This window comes from Nannobrachium achirus (assembly GCF_963921795.1).
Source record: "Nannobrachium achirus genome assembly, chromosome: 11".
Taxonomy (NCBI): domain Eukaryota; kingdom Metazoa; phylum Chordata; class Actinopteri; order Myctophiformes; family Myctophidae; genus Nannobrachium; species Nannobrachium achirus.
Window position 1 is genome coordinate 11,753,621 of NC_137820.1, and position 17,500 is coordinate 11,771,120.

At 42.1% G+C, this 17,500-nt stretch overlaps 2 protein-coding genes across 2 annotated transcripts in view; both read right to left on the reverse strand.

Annotated features, from left to right (window-relative positions):
• LOC308294128 (plasmanylethanolamine desaturase 1) overlaps positions 1-8,189 on the reverse strand; it is a gene marked incomplete at both ends in the record, with an annotated part of 45,148 nt that extends 36,959 nt beyond the window's left edge. Inside the window, 2 exon segments of the mRNA XM_080736853.1 lie at positions 7,939-7,986; positions 7,989-8,189. Coding sequence (XP_080592979.1) covers positions 7,939-7,986; positions 7,989-8,189 — 249 coding nt within the window.
• Positions 8,190-16,714: 8,525 nt separating this feature from the next.
• The window catches only part of znf423 (zinc finger protein 423), a gene marked incomplete at its 5' end in the record, with an annotated part of 246,441 nt that continues 245,655 nt past the window's right edge, over positions 16,715-17,500 (reverse strand). The window contains one exon of the mRNA XM_080737309.1: positions 16,715-17,217. Within this exon, the coding sequence (XP_080593435.1) occupies positions 17,188-17,217 (30 nt within the window). The 3' untranslated portion in view covers positions 16,715-17,187. The remainder of the gene's footprint in view (positions 17,218-17,500) is intronic.

Below are 17,500 nucleotides of genomic sequence, written 5' to 3' on the forward strand. Positions count from 1 at the left end.
ACAGCATCGTTCAGAACAACAAATGAGAGGATTAAGATGAAGGTCATCCAATGCTACGCACCAACAAACAACAGTGAAGAAGAAGAAAAGGAGGAGTTCTACGACCGACTTCAAAACATCCTGGACAAACAATCAGAAAAAGATACCACCATACTAATGGGAGACTTTAATGCAAAGGTAGGAAATGTAAATGTTGGATACGAAGAGGTGATGGGAACACATGGACTTGGGGAAACAAGCGAAAATGGAGAGAAGTTCATGGACATCTGTGCACTGAACAAGCTTGTTATAGGAGGTAGTATCTTCCCCCATAAGAGGATCCATAAGGCAACATGGGTATCACCAGATCATACTACAGAGAACCAAATAGACCACATTTGCATAAGCAAGAAGTTCAGAAGATCACTACAGGATGTGAGAGTTAAAAGGGGAGCAGATGTAGCATCAGACCACCACTTGCTAACTGCTAGACTGAAACTCAAACTAAAGAAGAACAAAACGGAGACAACAGCTAACAGACAGAAATACAACGTGAGCCTATTGAGGGAGTCAGAGAAACAAGAAGAATTCAAACTTAAACTCTCAAACAAATTCGAAGTTCTACAGGACCTACTTGAAGAGGAGAGCAGTATTGATAGCCAGTGGCAACACATTAAAGACACATATACATCCACATGCAAAGAAGTGGTCGGCTACAGGAAGTTTCAACAAAAGGAGTGGATATCTACAGAAACCCAACAAAAGATCCAAGTAAGAAAAGAGAAGAAAGCAGCAGTGACAAATAGCCGCACAAGAGCAGCAAAAGCAAAGGCACAACAAGAATATACAGATGTCAACAGAACGCTAAAGAGGAGCATTAAGGCAGACAAGAGGAAATACATTGACAACCTAGCAGAAGAAGCAGAGGAAGCAGCAAGAAACGGAAACATGAAACAGTTGTACGACACCACCAGAAAGATGTCGGGCAAATATAGTAGGCCACAAAGACCGGTCAGGGATAAAGAAGGAAACAGCATTAAAACAAAGGACGGCCAACTACATAGATGGGCAGAACACTTTGAGGAACTGCTTAATGGACCCCCACCAGAAAACCCCCCAGATATCCAACCAGCACAGACAGACCTCCCCATCAGCTGTGACATACCCAGCAGAGAGGAGATCAGGAAAGCTGTCCAACAGCTGAGAAATGGGAAAGCAGCAGGGCCAGATAACATCCCGGCAGAAGCCCTAAAGGCCGATGTGGATACCACCGTGAGCCTGCTGCATCCACTTTTCAAAAGGATTTGGGGAGAAGAAGAGATACCATCAGAATGGAAAGAGGGTCTTATTAACAAGCTCCCAAAGAAGGGAGACCTGGGAAACTGCAATAATTATAGAGGGATCACACTACTCTCTGTGCCAGGGAAAGTGCTAAATAAAGTTCTACTGGAAAGAATGAAGGATGCAGTTGACAAACAACTAAGAGACCAGCAAGCAGGATTCAGAAAGAATCGGTCATGTGTCGACCAGATTGCCACTCTTCGAATAATCATAGAGCAGTCAATAGAGTGGAACTCCTCGCTCTATGTTAACTTTGTCGACTACGAGAAAGCATTCGACAGTGTACATAGAGAGACTACGTGGAAGCTATTGAGACACCATGGAGTGCCCACTAAGCTAGTGAACATAATTAAAAACAGTTATACTGGAATGACCTGTAGAGTCATACATGAGGGACAACACACAGACCAGTTCGAGATCAGGACCGGGGTCAGACAGGGTTGTCTGTTATCCCCATTCCTGTTCTTACTAGCCATTGACTGGGTTATGAGAACAACAACATCACAAAGGAAGAATGGAATCCAGTGGACATTATGGACACAGCTTGATGACTTAGATTTCGCAGACGACCTGGCACTACTGTCACATAATTATCATCAGATGCAAGAAAAGACCAAAACACTGGCAGAGACTTCCTCACAATTAGGGCTAAATATTCATTTGGGAAAAACAAAAACCATGAGGATAAATACAAACAGTGCAGAACCAATCTCTCTAGGTGACACCATGATAGGAGAGGTAGAGTCCTTCACCTACTTGGGGAGTATCATCAGCAACCAGGGTGGTACGGATGCAGATGTGAAAGCGAGGATAGGTAAGGCAAGAACAGCATTTCTACTGCTCAAGAACATCTGGCGCTCTAGAGAGATACAGCAAACAACTAAAATCAGAATATTTAACTCCAACGTAAAATCCGTCCTGCTTTATGGGTCAGAGACTTGGAGAATCACTAAGATCACAATAAATAAAGTTCAAACCTTCATCAACAAATGTCTCAGAAGAATCCTGAAAATATACTGGCCGGACAAGATCAGCAATACCGATCTGTGGATAAAAACCAAACAACTCCCAGCAACAGACGAAATTGGACGAAGAAGATGGAGCTGGATCGGGCACACACTGCGCAAGCCAGAGTCAAACACCACCAGACAGGCTCTGACGTGGAACCCGCAAGGGAAGAGAAACAGAGGCCGGCCAAAGAACACCTGGCGGCGGGATCTCCAGGCAGACTCCAAGAGACTGGGATGCACCTGGTCGCAGATAGAAAGGAACGCCAGTGACCGTGAACTCTGGAGGTCCCTTGTCGACGGCCTATACCCCAGTAGGGGTGTAAGGCGTAAGTAAGTAAGTAAGTACGGTCACACTATAATATCATATATAGGCTTAATATAATTCCAAATAAAATATGTTGTTCAATATATCTGACTGCATGTAGGCCTACTGACTGAAAAAAAAAATCCATTTTGTGCAGTAATAAAGAAAATTGTGATGCATCGCAGAATCGAATCGTATCGTATCGTTATACCTGGTGAATGGTAATCAAATTGAATCGTGAGGGCAGTGCTAATGAATGCACACCTCTAGTGCGTGTGCGTTTGCGTGTGCGCGCGTGTGTGTGTGTCTGCTTACGTGCATGAATTTTCCTTCATCTCTCCAGCATTCAATACTATTCTTTGAGGCTACATAAGGATAATCACACCACACACATATAGTAAACCCACATGAACAATGCACACAAACGCACACCAACAGAAGCACAAACAGCCAACCACATAATCTGTGAGAATGCACAGCATCCCTGCATCAATGGCCAAGGTCAATAGTTATATCCACAATCCACAATTCAGCCTGTAAGGGTAGCCCAAAGCAGGGTTTCTTTGTATAGCCCACCGTAAATTCTCTTATAGAAACCCGGGCTTTTATTTGTAGGTACTGTACTGTATTAAATGCACAGTGCACTTACAGGTGGACACTGGTCATTTAACCTAACAGCTGACATTAACAGTGCAAATTAAGCAGATGTGACTAAGAACACATTCCAATGTCAAAGCAAAACTTCAGTGCAGACAGACAGACAGACAGACAGACAGAAGGAGGAGGAGGAGGAGAAAATAGTCAGAGAAACGTCATATTTCAATCACTCACTTTTGATTAGATTTCCTTCACACCGGGTTGTGTTTGTCACGCATTGAATCAGGGGGTCCCTGGGCGTCCCCGGACCAGTGTAATCTACTCTGAACATGGTGGCTAATTCATAGCTTAACTAGCATCTGTATGTGTTGTTGTTGTCATGCTAATGCACACAGAAGCAGTTTGGAGTGAAGCTGCTCAGACGGTACCATAGTAAACATCGCCCTCTAGAGGCTTGTATTGGAACGAGGCTTGTAATAGTTTTTTTCAATGGCGCCCTGGAAATTAATGGAGGTCCGCTTTTTTATTGAATACAGGATATTATTAGAGAATTTACGGGTACTGTACTACAGGCTTAATGTTTGTGTTCACTTGCATTTGTAGACCACAAGCCTTAAGGTCTAATGTTAATATTTCTTTCTTTCTTTCTTTTTTCTTTTTTTTTACATTTTGGAGAGAATGTGCTCCCATTATAGTTATTCAGTTGTTTTTTGTTCATTGGTTGCCTCCTTTCTTGCCTTATACAGGGGACATTCAAAAGTCTTGATTTTTCCATTTGTAATTCTGAGAGGGACACATTAACTTTGTACACTCAGGATTCAACACTCAAAATTACAATTTAAAACATAATCAAAAAGAGCAGTTAGCAATGTGAACTTACAATAATGATAAAGCGCCAGAATGTATTGAGAAAACTAACAATAAACGGATATACTGCACACCATGCACTCACAAAGTTATTTTATGGTGTCTGACCCGAGCAAACTAATCCACCATTTCTGCTGACTTTAGAATGGTTATTTCCTCTGGCGTGTACTTGCCCTATGCATACAGGGGTCAGACACACACATACGCACGCACACACAAACACGCACACACACAGAGGTGGAAGCCAAGTACAGTTCAGGTGATTCCCGAAGCACACGACAAACTCATAGGGGTCTTGAACCCTGACCTCTGTGACCTTTAGGGTCATTAATCCAGAGGCTGCGATGGAGGTTTTGAGTCTGTGTATACATACTGTAAGTTTTACCTGCCAACGTGTGTCTGTCTGTATAATGCAAGAACTTTTTTAAATAATAAGTTCCCGCAGCCTGGCAGGGGGCACAATGAGTTTAATAGTCGTACGATTCTGTAGATCAGGGGTCTTCAACAGGGGGTCCGGGACCCCTAGGGGGTCCTCCAAATCTTTGAGTGATAGAAAGTACTTTTTCTCCTATTTTATATTTACCACTTTGTGTCCATATTCTGAGAATTTTAGCCAAAAATAGCAGATCTACAAGCTCACGCCTCGCAGAGCTTGTAGATCTGCTATTTTTGGCTAAAAGCTTTTATTTTTTGGTGTAGAGGAGAAAAGGAGCAGACCAAGTACAGAGTGAAAGGTCAAGTTTATTAAGTCTTGGCGGTTCAACTGGTTAAATATCTGAAAACACACATTGACATGAATCCAAAATACACACATGATCGTGCTGTCAAACGATGAATCTATGAACAGGTTGTGGGGGTCCGTGCTTCATCTCTCTCTCAACTAAGGGGTCCTTGGCCTGAAAACGTTGAAGACCCCTAGCTGTAGATGTTATCCTGTCTTGTCAGATCACACCACCAGGATCACAATAACCTGCCTGCACAAAGACAAGTTAAGAGAGATAGCCACTGACAGCTGTATGCACCAGACAGACATGCACGTTGCCTCCGTTACCAGATGTTTGGCAACGGATGGAGAATAGAAACAAGTTGTGAAGCTAGATCAGAGGAGAGGAAGAGGAGAGGAGAGGAGAGGAGAGGAGGAGTCAGTCGACCGTGACAATTCAGACATATGGCAGGGATGAAGAGAGGCAAGAGGATGGATAGAGAGACTCCGAGAGCGAAAGAGAGTAGCAGAGATATGTGGAAACAGAGGGAGACACATCCAGCTGTTTGTCCATCTTGGATTTGCAGTAATGAGCCCGTCTTTGGCCCTATGGAGCATCACCAACGCCTCATCTAACTTCTCCAAACTAACAACCCAAAATGTAATTTAGATTTACCACCTACCGATGCCTAACTGTACCAAAGCGTGTAGGCACAAAACAGCATGGCATCTCCTTCAAAGGATATCTTGACATTTTAGTGGATTGTTTCTTTAGCTTTAAAGCTCACAATGTCCACAATAACTAGTCAGCTTAGGTTAACCACATGAAGTACAGTTCTAACCAGGATAGAGTCGGGCAATGTGAGTTTGAACAATTTGACCTGCCAACAGTAACATTCAAATTACTATTTGAATGTTTGAGTTTGAATTTGAGTTTGGTAGAATTCAATGCAACTCAGGTCTGTTTTACAGTAAGTATAGAGGCTTTAATGTAAGTGGTTAAAATGAACATGTGTGTGTGTTAGTGTGGATACAGCCAAAGCTTTGTGACCACTAAGTGATAGCTGGGGATAAAGCATTGGGACCCAAAATGCATAGTCGACAGTAAGTACACTGGCAGTGCTGTGCCAGAAAACGGCGGTGCATGCAGCGCTGTCAGTCAAAGGATAGGCACCTGTTTGTTATATTGGTCCAAATGTCAGTAATAACGTTTTTTTTTGGAAGGTTCAGAACAACGTGAATGGCTCGTTTTGATATCGGCCCCGCCCCCATTACCAGTGAGTGCAGTCAGTGGCAAGCTAGCCTCGGAAACCCAGGCTTTTATTTCGGCGATAGGAAGAAAAATATAGTGGCAAGCAGACTGCAGTTGTAAACACAATGCATTTGGCTTTCATTAAGTCGTATTCCGGTTGTTCTGGTCGTAAAATCAGGGCACTGCAAGAATATTTAAGGGTGTGTTATTTAAATGACGCTAGGTTTCTGCCGCCAACGCTGAGATCAAATGTACGCCAGGATTGGCTGTTTAGGATGCCTTGATAAATTCCACTTCAACGTTGCCGTACACCAATATTTTGGGGATAAAATAAGCAGTTTTTTACACTCCATTGATAAATGAGGGCCATTGCCTATTGGAAATGAATGCCCCTCCTTTTATGTAATAGGCCTACACGTTGCATCATCTGACCTTTTATGCCTATATGGAGATCTCTGTCTGTATCTGTCAGTCAGTCTGGCTGTCTGCCTGTGTCCATTTTATGCCCATACTGTAGTGTAGGAGATGTGTGTTTGTGCATGTCGGTGTCCCTTTTATGCCAATATGGGGTTCCGTGTCAGCCATGCCCAAATATGGCATATTGATGACATTGGATACTTCATTATTTGGGGGCTACACACTTGGTAGGCTACATCACTCCCATGGGTCCTCAGCGAATGTTGGAAAGGCAGGGGCTGAAATTTGGTGAAAATATTGAAAAAAAGCAGACCTCCAAGCTGCGTTGTGAGCTTGGAGGTCGGCTATTTTTGGTGCTTGATACCACACTGAACTAAGCATAATCAAGTCAAAACTGGATTTCTACACAGAGAGGACAAGTCTTTCAACATCAGATGCTGCATTCAAGTTCAGGAGAGTTTGGACAAGGCAATTCTCTTGAATGCTGCCTTCAGGTATGGCATGGAAAGAGGGCATTTTTCATTTCTTTCACCATAGTAAAAACTGCATTCATGGTCTGGAGAGGGCACTTTTTACAGACGAGTAAAGGCCAAGGGCAGAGGTTAAGCCCCCTTTAATGTATATGTGTGTGCACGTGCCTGTGTGTGTGTGTGTGGGGGGGGGGGGGGGGGGGGGCACAGATGGACAGAGGTTTTGCACAAGATGAAAAGTAGTGGCAAGAGCTTGTGACTAAACAATGCAGCTATAATAGCCTAGAATGAAATACACAATAGCCTATTGTACCTGTTAATATTCAATCAGCATTTTAAAACAGGTGTGCCTAACATTATGAGTGTAACATGGTCCGCTACTTAGGCCTTTTTATGGCACAGTACAACAACCCCGTTAGCAGGGACCTGCTGGCCATTGGGAAAAGCGGAACAACTCCCGAACGGCCGGTTCATTCCCAGCCGGTCCAGGCCGGCCATTAGGAAAAAATGTAAAATAAAATGTCGGCCTTTGTTCCATTTTGGGGGCTGGGCGGCCAACAAAGTAAATCGTCACTGTCGGGCAGAAACCTTGTATCTCCAAGTTTCAAATTTTTCTTCATCATACAAGGCCGTCGCACAAATATAGTGAAAACAGCAGATCTACAAGCACACAACGCCTCGCGGTGCGAGGCGTTGTGTGCTTGTAGATCGGCTGTTTTCACTAGTTTAAATCATTTTTTAAATGATAAATACAAAACAAACGGTTTTGGACATACAAGGTTTCCACCCGACAACGACAAAATATAACTCATGTAATTGGCCCACTGGCTTGTCACTTGTCATGATCTGAAATGGCAAATATTTGAGTAGCAGCAGCGCTATGGAGAGAGATCTCTCTCTATAGCGCGCAATGAGGGCCTCTCCAACTCTTTTTCCCAGGCTGAATCAGGGGCCCGCAGCACGTCCCTGCCCGTTAGTGATAAACAGCTACACCAAACCGACAGTAAACGGCTTTTTCCAGGAGAGTAGAGCCTGGCTAGCTGCCTGCCTGTCTGGCTCCAGCGTGCTGCGGTCCCCAGCGAGGCAACGCGCTCCGGGCAGCCGCCCCGTGCTCGTTCCCGTTCGGATCCTCCTCCGCCATGGACCGGTACCTGATCTGGGTCTCAGAACCTGCTGCTGCTGCTCCTGCTGCTGCTCTGGCTGCCTGGTACCCTGAGTCTGCTTTGAATTGCAGCTTAGCACAACACATCTATGGATCTGATCTGTGCGTGTCAGTAATTGCCTGCCGAGTGCCGCCGTTAATCTGTGTTTGACCGCTTGTTGAGCACGCTGGCTGGTGCTGTGGCGGTTTTGGCAGAGTGATGGATCTGCTGTTCAGCAGCCCTGTGCCACCCGGAACTACAAGAAATAGACATCCAGGATTGTATTATAATCAAGTGTAGCCTAGTGTATCTGCAAAGTCCTAACACCTAATGTGTTTTTTTCATTGTTTTTCATTGCTTATCGATACGCGACTCGTTGCAAACTGATTTCTGCTTCAGATCAGTTCATTGCCCTTCATGGAAACCAAGATTATCACAACCTACAAAATCAACACAATCCGCAACACGCACCGCAACAAATCACATTATTCAGGATCAAGATGCATGGATGGATGTCGGTACGCACGGCGTATGCTGTTCGTCCCCTAGATACCCTGCGTCCCCATCAGGTTGGCACCTTGCATGACTGTAAGAGATAGAAGAGATTAAAGAGATAGAGATAGAAACCTATTGCTCAAAGCTTGCAGATAAGATGTGGGACACATTCAGGGACGTGCTGGGCCCCTGATTCAGCCCGGGTAAAAGAGTTGGAGAGGCCCTCATGACAAGTGACAAGCCAGTGGGCCAATTACTGTACATGAGTTAGTTATATTTTGTCGTTGTCGGGTGGAAACCTTGTATTTTATCATTTTAAAAATGATTTAAACTAGTGAAAACAGCTGATCTACAAGCACAATGTGTGCTTGTAGATCTGCTGTTTTCACTACTTTTGTGCAACGGCCTTGTATGATGAAGCAGGGCTTTGCTTTGCGAAAAGATGTGTACATTTGAAACTTGGCGATACGAGGTTTCTGCCCGACAGTGACAATTTCCTTTGTTGGCCGCCCATGCAGCCCCCAAAATGGAACGAAGGCCGACATTTTATTTTAAGATTTTTCCTGGACCGTCTGGGAATGAACCGGCCGTTCGGGAGTTGTCCCGCTTTTCAATGGCCAGCACGTCCCTGGATGTGGGACACATTTACAACCTTCAACAGGATTTGGTTATAGATAGGCCTAATCTTCATTGGAATAAAGAATAATAAGATAAGATTTAATTACGTGATTGAGTTTGAGGGGTCTTATTTTGACCTTTCTGATTAGAATATGACTTTAGTATAGATATGCCTACTTGAGGGGAAATGTTGCCCCATGGACATCAAGTTTAGAAGACCTCCAATGATCCACTCAGCTGTGTGGCAGTAACATTTTAAATACTAAAAGGACAGCTTCAACAGTGGTGAAGCTTTCATTTTAGGCGTTTGCCTGTGCCCAGTGCCCACCTCCTGCCCTCTGTTAAGCAAGTCAATGCAGTGCAACAATAAATGCTTGATGGTGTTGTGAGTCTGAATCAACAAGCAGCCTGGCATTAGCCAAGTGGGAATTTAATATTCAAGGACAAAAGTGCAGGCCCATGTTGAGGCCATTAGGCCCATACTGACCAATTTGTCCTGGATAGGTGACCTGCATGGGGTCTTTGGGATGGGACATTATCAGTCAGAAAGGCTTGAGGTCAAACCTTAGTGGTCCATATGAGGAGGATACACCCCACTGCCTTCTTAATAAGAGCCCATAGCCATCCCTTAGCTAACCCCAGTGCTAATAATAATGTTAAAATACACCTAGAAAGAGAGAGGGAGAGAGAGAGGGAGAGCAGGCCTGATATGCATGAGCGATGTGAGGAACTAAATTTAGGCCTAAAGTAAGCCTTTCAATGCAATTATTATTCGATTCCATTATGAATACATCACGTCACGTCACGTCACGTCACGTCACGTCACGTCACCTCACCTCACACTTTTCCCCTTCTCATAGCTCCGTCACCGTTGCCCCTATCCATGCCAAACTTTGCACACACACTCCTTGGCTGCCAAACCACAACCTCCACCTCCACTCATTTCTCACATGGCCCTCTTCTAGCGCCACCATTCTTGCAAAACATGTTTGGACAGTGGACACTGCTCCTACAAATGTTGCCCTAAAATCACACAAATCACAGTATGTCTACACTCATGTCATCAACATGGATCTGTCCCATTTAGCGCCACCATCAGGCCGATTTTTACATGCGGCCTGACGGTCGCTTATCTCCCGATTAGGGAGTCTTACTGGTAATAGAGGGTATGCACGTGACATCATCATCATACCCGGACGTTATGCAGGAACGCCTACTGAGTGGCAAAAAAAACGACTTTTTGGCCTTGAGAGCCCATACATCCAAACAGAAAAGTCCTACTGTATCTGATTGCATTAAACAATGTTAAACAACGTTTATCTCACTTTGCCACTTGATTTGCCATTCACTTTATGCATGCGTATACCCTCTATATAATTCTTCAACCCATACCACAGGACAATACTTACTATACTTCCAATCCAATCTGTTATCAATAGTCCCTATATGTTGCCATTTGGACGGAGAAGAAATATCCACATTATGTGATTGACAATATGTAGTGGGCCTAGTACATCCTGGGATACTTACGTTTTGTATCACATTTTATATTTCACAGGTATTTTACATTTGTGACAAATTAGGACACATATCTATACCTACATTTTAGAACTGCAGCCAGCGGTTTTTGTCAGTTTGTGGGAGAGTGGATCACTCAGACACGACCAAATGCAGCACTCCAATTGGCTAGGACTGATCACGTGGCACACAGAGTTCTAAACCGGAAGTGCGTCCGGCGATCAAATAGGTCCGACCGGAAACGATTTTCTTTTTTTTTTTTTTTTTTTTTTCTTTTTTTTACTTTTTTTTTTTTTTTAACTAGATGGGAGCGGCCCGAAGGGCCGTGACCCTCTAGTGTGATACATTTCCCAACATAGGGATCATGTGGTTAAAGCTGTATTATTCATAGTGTTTGACGTTTGTTCAGTGACAGGGGTCTCCCTGTCTCTTCATCAAATTTTACCAGCTTGTGTGAAGCCTTAGCGCAAGCTGGTCTATAGGCCTATTCAGTGGCTGCACTTGTGACTTTTTCATCATCACTTTCTCGTTACTTGCTCCTAATTGGCTGTCCTTTAAGCCAATGGGGAGTCCGCAATGCCTTCCCATACTCTGAACAGGTGTAAGAGCGTTGTCCCATGACGTGTGCTTATGGATACCAGCACTTTTCTAGACCCACTGTGATTGGCCAGTATAGTCACTGTAATTGACAGTTGTCGTTTTTTGCAACTATGCCTAAACCTAACCCTAACCATAACCCCAGTAAAACTATGCCTTTTGAGTCAGTGTAAAGGCCTCTCCATACTTGACCGAAACCGCCGGTCAAAAGGTCCTTTTCTATCATAAAACTAGACCAGGTCAACCTGGTTGTGCCAGACCCCCTGTCTGTCATCATCATTTATGACATCATGCCTTTTGTAGGCATGTCATCATCATGTCATCATCATATATACCCTTTATATAGAAAACCCGGACAGACCGACATTTGCTTATGTAGGCCTACCCATTTCATGGGTCTGGCAATTATATATCCCTCAGGACTTCTGAAAAGCATTGGACCGAACGAGAGTTCAGAAATTTGCACGTCGGAAAACACAACTCACCGAACATTTCGGTCGAAGTATGGAGAGGCCTTTACTCATTCAACCGAAAATCATCACAACTGCCAGCGCTATAGAAGGCCTACAAAGAGGGAAAGGTGCATCAGTTGGTTTGAAAATCTAAACTTGTTTAATTTCAATGATGAATGGCCCACAGTTTACAGAGACCACCCCTCCCCCATTTGACGACAGATTTTTTTTAAACTTATAAAATGTAATTAATATAACTTTGGTCCCTTCCTATTCCTTTATACTTTCATTTAGAAACTTGATTCACAGTTTAAAAATACTGTGGATGTGCATCTGTACTGAAGGTAAATTTTGATGCCAAAACGTAGTTCTGAAAGAGGTTTGGTGTAGGGGAAAAAGAGCAGACTAAGTACAGAGTGAAAGGTCAAGTTTATTAAGTATTGACGGTTCAAGTGGTTAAATATCTGAAAACACAAATTGACATGAATCCAAAATACACCGATGATTGTGCTGTCAAGCGATGAAACTATATGGAATCTATGAACAGGTTGTGGGGGGGTCCCTGCTTCATCTCTCTCTCAACTAAGGGGTCCTTGGCCTGAAAACGTTGAAGACCCCTGGTCTATGCTTTAAGTCCAGCCTGCTCAGGCACCAGATATCCTTAAAGGAGTAGTTCACCCCCAAAATGACTTTTTTTCAATTGATTAGTCACGCCATGGAGACTAGAGTTCAATAATATTTTTAGTTTTTTGTCGCATTCCTAAGACAAAAATGTGATAACAATACATTTACCCCCATTCGTTCCGGATGGGGACCCGTTTCGAAACGGGTCCCCAGCCGGAATCAATGGGGGTAAATTTACTCGAATCAAATTTTTGTCTTAGGAATGTGACAAAAAACAAAAAATATTATTGAACTCTACTCTCCATGGCATGAGTAATCAATAGAAAAAAAGTCATTTTGGGGGTGAACTACTCCTTTAAATCTTTTCATTCTTTAAAAATTACAATATTGGCTACAGTGTATGCAGTAGTACACATGTGGGCGCTGCTCTTCATCCATTTGGATCTTGTTAGAAATAAGTCATATGGTGCGCAGACAGGCTTTGCATTTTAATAATGCATTCCACAGATCCAGGAGTGATGTGCATCTATCCATGTGTTCCAATGACTGCTTTCCTGGAACTGATACATCTGGCAGGGAGGAAGCCCCGGCCCGGACCCCCTCTGGCTGATCTGAGCATCTGAAAGTGCTCAGCTGCCCAAAAACGCATGAATGCTGCTGCAGTACTTAAAGCCTTAAAAGGAGTAGTTCACCCCCAAAATGACTTTTTTTTGTCTATCGATTACTCACCCCACGGAGACTTGAATTCAATAATATGTTTTTTTGTCGCATTCCAATAATTTGATTGTAATAAATGTAGACCCAAATACATTTGGGTCTCCATCCGGAATCAATGGGCGTACAAAGAGTCTCCTCAAACTATTGGCTTAGGAATGCGACAAAAACTAAAAAAAAAAAAATTGGGGGTGATCTACTCCTTTAAGACCTGGAACGCATCCGTGTCGCATTAGACTTGAACCGTGTCAACCGTGCTTGTAGATCTGCTATTTTTGAAAAATCGTGAAAATGTGTTCAAGTCTTTGAATATTTTTGACCTGATTCTAAAAATGTCTTCTTTTTTTTATATACTTTATTGTGTCAAAACATGTAACACATTTTCATTAAATCATTATTCAAACTTTTAACATGTTATGTCCTTTTTTTTTAAACCATCACCACACAAAACAAAACTTCCACACAAAAACTGAAAACAAAAAACATTACAAAAGAAATAAATGTCTTCTAAACCTTTTTTTTTTTTTTAAACTCATGTTTCTATCATCAGTGTTTCTCAAACCTTTTCATGTCAAGGACCCCCAAAATTATAGGTATTTGGTATGTATCAGAATGTGTTGTTCCAGGGACCCCAAAGTAGCAAAGGTTTGAGTCACAAAGGTTTGCTTTGAAAATGATATATTCAAAGATGTGCACACATTTAAGCGATTTTTTCAAAAATAGCAGATCTACAAGCGCATAGCATGGCACTCGGTGCCGCGCCGTGAGCTTGTATATCTGCTATTTTTCAATAGCTAAAGTATAAAATAATTCAAGGTCTTAATGGGTTTTTAAAGACAGGACTGTCAGTAAGACACATCAACACCAACATGTGGGTTGATTTGGTACAGAATATGTGGACAATGGACATACACTGCAAAATCCACTGTTAATTTAACTAAAGATTGACCCTTCCGGATCCATATTCTCTCAAGTTGACGCTCAGGTTTTCACAGTGTGTGTATTTCCCAAGATGGAAGCAAAAGAGCCGTTCAAATCTCATTCTGTAATTCTAAGAAATCACCCAGTCCCAGGGTTCATTCCATTGGCACTGAAATGACACTCATGGACACTGTTTTAGGTCTCAGTTCACAAAAGTCTCATGAACTGAGAGATTTTAAGAACACATCACTAGTAAATCATGTCTGTGCCTCATAAAAAAACATTTTGAGTTCATCGTTGCATTCAGTTATGAACTTCCATATTATATTGTTCCAGACAATGGATTTTGTCCCCATAATCTTAAAACAGTCCTTGCAGTAAACAGTGTTTGCACCAATATGACTTTAACTGTAGCCCTTAATTACGTTTTGCTCATGTCGGAGAAGTAAAGGGCCTACAGTTAAGAGTTAACGATAGGGTAAGTGATCATTCTTTGTTTAAATAAATGTGAATATTCTGATAGTATAATCACCAGAAAGACGCCATGTCTTGGCCATCTGGCCAGTGATGTATATCGGACCAGTTACTCATTATAGTTACTTGCATATATGGAGACCCCTGGTACCCATTTATGGAGATCCATGAACTGTACATGGAGATATTGCTGTGAGACCCCAAACATGCTTACCTATTCGTTATGTGAAAGTCCTATGATGTCTATGACATCTGACACCCTACATAATTACAATCCCTTTTATGCCCATATAAATATGAAGATCCCTAACAGAATCCCTTTTATGCCCATAATGGAGATCCATGCTCTGAGTATCTGACATCACTGTGATGTCACCTGTTTATGCCCATATATGGAGATCCCTGCTCTGAGAATCTGACATCACTGTGATGTCACCTGTGATGTCACAGTGATGTGTCAGGGGAACCACAGTGTCAGGCGTTACCTGGCCAGGCGTACGGACAGACACACGGACATGCTTCACTTAACAGGGGTCTTGCTGTCTGTCCAGCTCTTTGGTAAACAAGCAATACTGTCCAGCTCATTCAGGATAAAACAAGTGAAATTGGAAGTGATGACACAAAAGAAATGAGCAGACAAAATTGGAACTAGAACATTACATTTAAGCTGATGAATGGCTACTCTCTCTCCTGATTGGCTGAAATTGGCAACCCTGCACCTGAACATGTATTTTCTGTTTACTAAACAGCTGGAGAGAAAGGGAGAGCCCTGTTACTGAACAAACACTCAACAGCAATGATTACTATCAGAATAGTGGTTTTAACCAAAACATATCATGTACCCTACCTTTAATCTATCTTAATGTAACTCAGAACGTATAAATGTGCTAAATGAACCCATAACATACAATAGATTACTGTACAGTTTCACTACATACCTGGATGCACCACCATTCTATGTTCCTCTTTGTGAAAAATCACTCTAAAAGACAACCACAGATCTTCCTTAAAGCGATCCCTGGCTAATACGACAAATATGCCTTAATACATTATAATTGTCCTCTATAAATAGAATGTAAAATTAAAAACACCTTAAATACTTTATTTCTTCTAGAAATATCTAATCTTTCACTCAATAGGGGAAATGCCCGTCGCAAGTAGATGATGTCATAAATGTAATTTGTGATCTATCCCGATGGAATTTAATTTATGGCATGCATGTGCAAATAAAAACAAACGTAATGCTTCCTATGGTTAATATCAGCATCAAATCAATATTTCAAATGCGTTTGTGTTGTTTTTTTTTGTTGCACATGCATGCCATAAAAGTTACACATGACATTTATGACATCATCAACTTGTGACAGGCATTTCCCCTATTGAGTGAAAGATTAGCTAGTTCTAGAAGAAATACAATATTTGAGATGTTTTTAATTTTACATTGTAGTTACAGAGGACAATTATAATGTATTAAGTTATATTTGTCGTATTAGCCAGGGATCCTTTTAAAAAAAATATATACACAATACAATTTCAGAAATAATATTGGAAGACACAGACCTATTGAATTAAGAAATACATGACACACATTTTTATTTATCAGTTATTTATTTGTTTTATCTTTTTTTTCCTTTTTCTTTTTTTTTGACTGTACTAGATTATTGCAGTCTGGTTAATTCACATTTAAAAAGCAGTCATTGACCAGACGCACTGAAATCGATGATATTTATTTTATTTTTTTACAATAGCCGTTATAGGCCCCATAAAGACTGGAAAACCCAGTCCAAAGAAACAAAAACAAAACTAAAAACACTTGGTACGCTTTTCTCCACTTTATTTTGTTTTATGCCTTTTTTCATAGTAATTACAAAAATGAAAACAAAAAATATATAACAATCATAAAAAGGAAAAGTTGAGGGGGGGGGGGGGGGGGGCAAAAGAAAAACTCAAGGATATTACATCTGGCAAACGATCACAACACAGCACGAGTACCTACTTACAGCGAGAAATAAAAGTACAAAAAAATAAAATTAAGATAGAAAATGATGCGCAATATGGCAACCCCCTCCCAAAAAAAAGGAAAAAAGTCAACAAAACAAAGACAAACAAAACAAACAAAGAAAAGAAGAAAAATAGGAAAAAATAAATTTGCACCTAGGAAGTTGAATACAATAAGCAACTGAGGGAGGCGGAAGTGAAGCAATATTTCCTAATTCTAAAAATGAAATAAAATAAATTCAAAAACAAAGGGTATTTTCTTTTCCGTCTTTTTTTTTATTTCATTTTATTAAAAAACCAAACAAACACATGACGTGGGGGAGTGTTGGGTGGAAGGAGGAGGGGGGCTCGGGGGGGAGGGGGGGGGCGAGTCGACGGGGACAATAAAAAATACTGCACGTACAATACCTTTTTCTTCTCTCTTCCTTCCCTTCATCTCTCTTTTTTTTTCTATTACAGTTTCTCTCCTCCCGTCTTCCTTTTCTTTCTTTCTTTTTTTTTTTTAATAGCACATCCCATTAATATTCCTTTCCCCCGCTGCTCCTAATAGCCGCGCCCGGTGGCGCGATCGTTAGAGTTTTACATGTGAGTAGCAAATGACACTTTGATTGGCTGTGATGTCGAGATAGGGGTCCCCCGCCGCCTCTGGGTCGGGGGGCCCGGGCTGAGCCGAGATATCCTGCCGGGGCCCGTCTCACTGCGCGTGCTGACTCAGTGTGTGGTTCTGGAGAGAGAGAGAGAGAGAGAGAGAGGGGGGAACGGGAGAGGGAGTGAAAGAGAGAGAGAGAGAGGGAAAGAAAGAGAGAACGTGTTATGTGAGAACACATGATGGGAGAAATAATGGGCTACGTGCGCACACACAGCTTTCACTATAGCCCCCACAAGCTAGAGCAGAGCACGAGCAGAAAACGCGTACGCTGTAAGAATCCTCGGCTTTAACGCTCAAAGACCAGGAACGCGCCCGAGTCGTGTTAGATTTTAACCACTTTAACCATTCTTTTGTGCTT